At 31.3% G+C, this 4,191-nt stretch overlaps 1 protein-coding gene across 1 annotated transcript; it reads right to left on the bottom strand.

The window, feature by feature from the left end:
- On the bottom strand, positions 1-2,881 carry LOC125202343 (putative transcription factor KAN4). Its single transcript, XM_048100725.2, has 6 exons — positions 2,317-2,881; positions 2,165-2,241; positions 2,017-2,053; positions 1,715-1,835; positions 374-464; positions 1-297 (listed from the first exon to the last, which is right to left on the bottom strand). The coding sequence occupies exons 1-6, from the start codon at positions 2,660-2,662 to the stop codon at positions 175-177; spliced, it is 795 nt and encodes a 264-aa protein (XP_047956682.1). The 5' UTR covers positions 2,663-2,881; the 3' UTR covers positions 1-174.
- Between the last annotated feature and the right edge of the window lie 1,310 nt (positions 2,882-4,191).

The following is a 4,191-nucleotide window of genomic DNA, read 5'->3' as shown; positions in this document are numbered from 1 at the left end:
AAATAAACTTAGCAAAGTTAATTAATTAGAATAAGTTTTACATGCATTAGCATGTACCTTTTGATAGTCATTATCAAAAGTTAGCAAGAAAATCCTTGGTACATAAGTACTTTGTCTTGTCTATGATTCAACGCAAGGAAGAATATTACTAATAATCTATTGAAATTAAAATAATTAACATCTAAGTAGGGAGCATTCAGAGTGGTCCATTTGCCAGATTGATCTTCCAAGCTTAAATTCTAAATCCACCAACACATCATCAGAAGAAGTTTTTCTCACGGCCCCTACATCATATTCCTACATCCAAAATTCAAATTGAGTTTATAATTAATTAGCTACAAAATATTTCTTGAATATACACGTAAGTACGTACCTTAGATACATCAAGTCCTTGTAGATAATTTTTTTGAGGGTCAACTTGGCTCGAGGGTCGCACTACAATATCGTCTATAGATAATGGCCGTCTGCATAAATAATTTGTATTTAGAATAAAAAAAAATGTTATATATATAAATATATATATATATATATAGGGGTGTATTCAGATGAAAACCATAATATATATTAAAACATCAAACCATGTAAATAATGTACATTATACACAATAATAATGTACATTTTATTCATGTATAATGTACTGTTCTAAATATTGTACACACTAATAATGTACATTTACATTATATGAATTCTGTACATTATGCTGACAGTACATTATACATGAATAAAATGTACATTATTAGTGTGTATAATGTACATTATTTTACATGGTTTGATGTTTTAATATACATTATGATTTTCATCTGAATACACCCCTATATATATATATATATATATATATATATATATATGGAGGTTGTTCAAGTTCTGGCAGTTTTTTTATATATATATTTCAACCGTCCCAAGGTAGTTAGAAAATTTCTTTTAAATACGAGATTTAAGAAATTAATATGTTAAAGATTAAGGTCGAGAGAGTAAACTAAGAGAGAAAATAAAGTACTGAGAATAAAAATAAATACTACATTAGTACTTAACTACTTTGAGATAGGGGGGTATAACTTTACGTTGACTAAATAATGTAGTCATTATCTATCAACCGTCCAAGATAGAATTCATTAATTATTACTCAATAAAACGCCCGTAATTCCATGACCCCTACCATTTGGCCAAATGTCACCATAAACGTGCTCTATTACAACATTATTATTGAGATTTGGATCTTCTCTTTGACTTTTTTAAGACACATTGAGATTTGAACAATGAACATGTAATTAATGGATTAGTCATTGCTTTGAGATGGTAGAACTAAGACCTGAAAACAACCGCATCCATACAAATCCTATATTTAGCGCCGTACTAGTTTATGCAATAACTCTCCGCGATTAAATATGGAATATTTATCAAGAAAATCTCATATATGACCCTAAAATGCTAACCAAAACACAACTTTAGCATTTTAAAATATTAATCCTACATTGTACAAAGACTCGAAGACCCCTTGATTACTATATATATACACATACGGATGTAACTAAACATAAACTTGTAATATTATACAAACTCTAAATTCATTGTCAACATAGTGTTAATATATTGTAAAATTTTAAGATTTTGATGTCTAACACATTAACATGATACAGTGTCAACTAAATTTCAAGATTTCGATATAAAAAATGTTGACGAAAGTAAAAGGAAATCGAGAGAGAAATGCAGTGACCTGTGAGTGTGTTGGAAAGTAGTGTTGTTATGTAATGATGATAGGCAAAATGGTGGTGGTGCAATCACACTGCACTGATCCACATCTTCCATTCTTGTCGTATGCAGTTTCAGTCCAATTTCTGCAAAGAGAAAATGATTGACAATGCTTTTATTTTTGCAGAAGAAAAATAATTCAAAGAAATCTTAATTGCAATTCAGTCAATTATGCTTCTTCTGATTGCAAACCTTGTCGCCCCTAAATGCACAAACAAAGAGAATAATGAATGGAGAATATATATGGGGTCTCTCTCCAATTTCTACCTGTTCCTTTGTCAGTGCTCTTCACTGTTCTGTACATCTACGCACCAAAAAAAATATTTATTAAGACGGTGTTCGATTTGCTAGATAAAATTGATCAAAATAATGTTTAATTAAAATTGTATCAAAATAATGTTTAATTAAATCCCACCTGCAAGTGGCTCTTCACGTGAGCTAGGGTTAGATCCTTCACATTCATCAACTCCAGAACAGATTTAGGAGTTGCTCCTGCAACATTTTACACTAAAAAAATTACTAAAAGATAAATAGTGAGATAAAATAAAATATTAGTAAATGACATACGTTCATGGCCGCCAAGAAGCTCAACGGCGTGCACGAAATGGGCGTGGAGAGTGGAGGTCCATCTCATTCGCGGTGCACGGACATTTTTCCTTGTGGATGATCTCTTGAACTCTCTTCCTCCGTGCATTATCGGAGGCCGATGATGCTGAAGACAGTGGCGATGTTGACGTTCTGGATCCAACCCTAGCCGCAGAGTGGGTTCGGGTTCAACGACTTGATTGGTGGGGAAGATTACATTTTCGTGGCTCAAATCGCTGCCGCCGGAATCTGCAGTCGAGCTCGTCGGTGGACTGATATGTAAGGAGAGATCGGGAGCGGCCGAAGCGTTGGTTGAGGTGGAATACATGGGACGTTGAAATGGGAAGACTTTTTATTGGAAAGGTTACACTTTGGGAAGAGGGAAATGGATTAGAGAGCCCAAAAGTAGTGTGATTATATATCATGAGTACCTTATCATTTGCATGTTTTGTTTAGCAGGCAGGGAAATTTTGTTAATAGGATGTTAGGATTAGAGAAGAATGGTTGATTTTGTAGAAAACAAAGTAATCTTGTATTTTATCGGCGTAGGTTTTAAGAAATTGTTTGATTATGTGAAGAAAAATGGAGGGAAAAAATTTAGTAAAGATAATAAAAGTAAAATAAGAAATTTATTGTGGTTCATCTAAATAAAAAAATATGAGATATTTAATAGAGACGGAAGAGAGTAGAGATTAGTGTAAATTCTTTATAGCGAATATTGGAACTCCCACATCTCTAGTAGCATTAAATTGGTGGATAGTGACAAGGCCACTTAACTATACTTCTATTTTCCTCCCTTCTCCGATTCCCACTCTTCTTGAAATAATATAGTTTTTTTTCATAAGATTTCGGAAGTTTCATTATCTTAAGATTAAGGTACATTAGTACTATAATTTAGTATAGGTTACCGAATTGACAGGCAAGAATTTATTTTCACTAAAAGAAAAGTAAAGAAAGAAAATAATTAAGAAGAACTTGGTCTGGTCAAATGACCTTGAAAATTGAAGTTTTTCAGTGTCCCGACACAAATTATTTTAATGGAAACTGAGCAAACAAATTACGAAAAACATTCGCGAGAGTTTTCAAGAAATCTGAAATCGAGATTCTCTTGAAAAATTTAAAGCCATTTATAAGAATTCAAAGAGAAAAAAAAATAGAGAGCACGTATGTTCAATAGTTTGATACATACATTTCAAACATATATAATCGTAAATGCAAATCTATCAAGATAGCTTTAACAATATAACAATTAAAAATTAGGCCATGTTTATTTTACATGGATTTTATGCTAAGAAAGTAATCTAGTTTTCAATTAATAAATTATTCTATTTGTTGAAAATGTAAGATTGAAGATGATAAAATTAAGAAAAATGATAATGCGACAATGAATCTTTTTGTAGAAGTTATTATTGTAATAAGAGAAAAGCTTGGGTACACGTGTGGAAATTTCGGAGCAGTCATTGCAGCAGGTTAATAATATTAATTAAAATAATTAAATATCGATACACTTTTAACAATATATAGTGAATTTGGAAGTGATGCATTTACAAGATTTCATAATCTTTGAAAAATTTACGCCTTGTGCAATAACATTCAACGACATAATGATTTGTTATTTTTTCTATTAACACTACTCTTTGAATATTGCTTCATAAGATCAACTGGTAACTGGTAATTCATGAGACTGAGTTCTTTCAGTTATAATTATATTCTGTACTACATGTCCCACTTAAAATGTGGTACAATCTAAATATATGATATATGTGTAGTTTTAAAAAAACCAACAGTCGGCTAATACGAGGCCCATAAGTTTGACACGAGTTTTAAAAAATATAAAAGAAAGTGGTGAAAAAGGAT

Source organism: Salvia hispanica, chromosome 2 (genome assembly GCF_029641045.1).
Source record: "Salvia hispanica isolate PSC_SH4W2 chromosome 2, Shi_PSC_v1, whole genome shotgun sequence".
Taxonomy (NCBI): Eukaryota; Viridiplantae; Streptophyta; class Magnoliopsida; order Lamiales; family Lamiaceae; genus Salvia; species Salvia hispanica.
Note: the sequence above shows the minus strand (reverse complement) of the source record. Positions and strands in the feature narration are given on the sequence as shown.

Bases quoted from the DNA above. Each gene is read 5' to 3' on its own strand.
- LOC125202343 (XM_048100725.2), bottom strand. From the start codon at position 2,662: ATGTATTCCACCTCAACCAACGCTTCGGCCGCTCCCGATCTCTCCTTA. The intron at 2,242-2,316 runs GTATGTCATTTA...AAAATGTTGCAG, and splicing joins GCTTCTTGGCGGCCATGAAC to GAGCAACTCCTAAATCTGTT. The intron at 1,836-2,016 runs GTAGAAATTGGA...TTCTCTTTGCAG, and splicing joins GAGCACTGACAAAGGAACAG to AAATTGGACTGAAACTGCAT.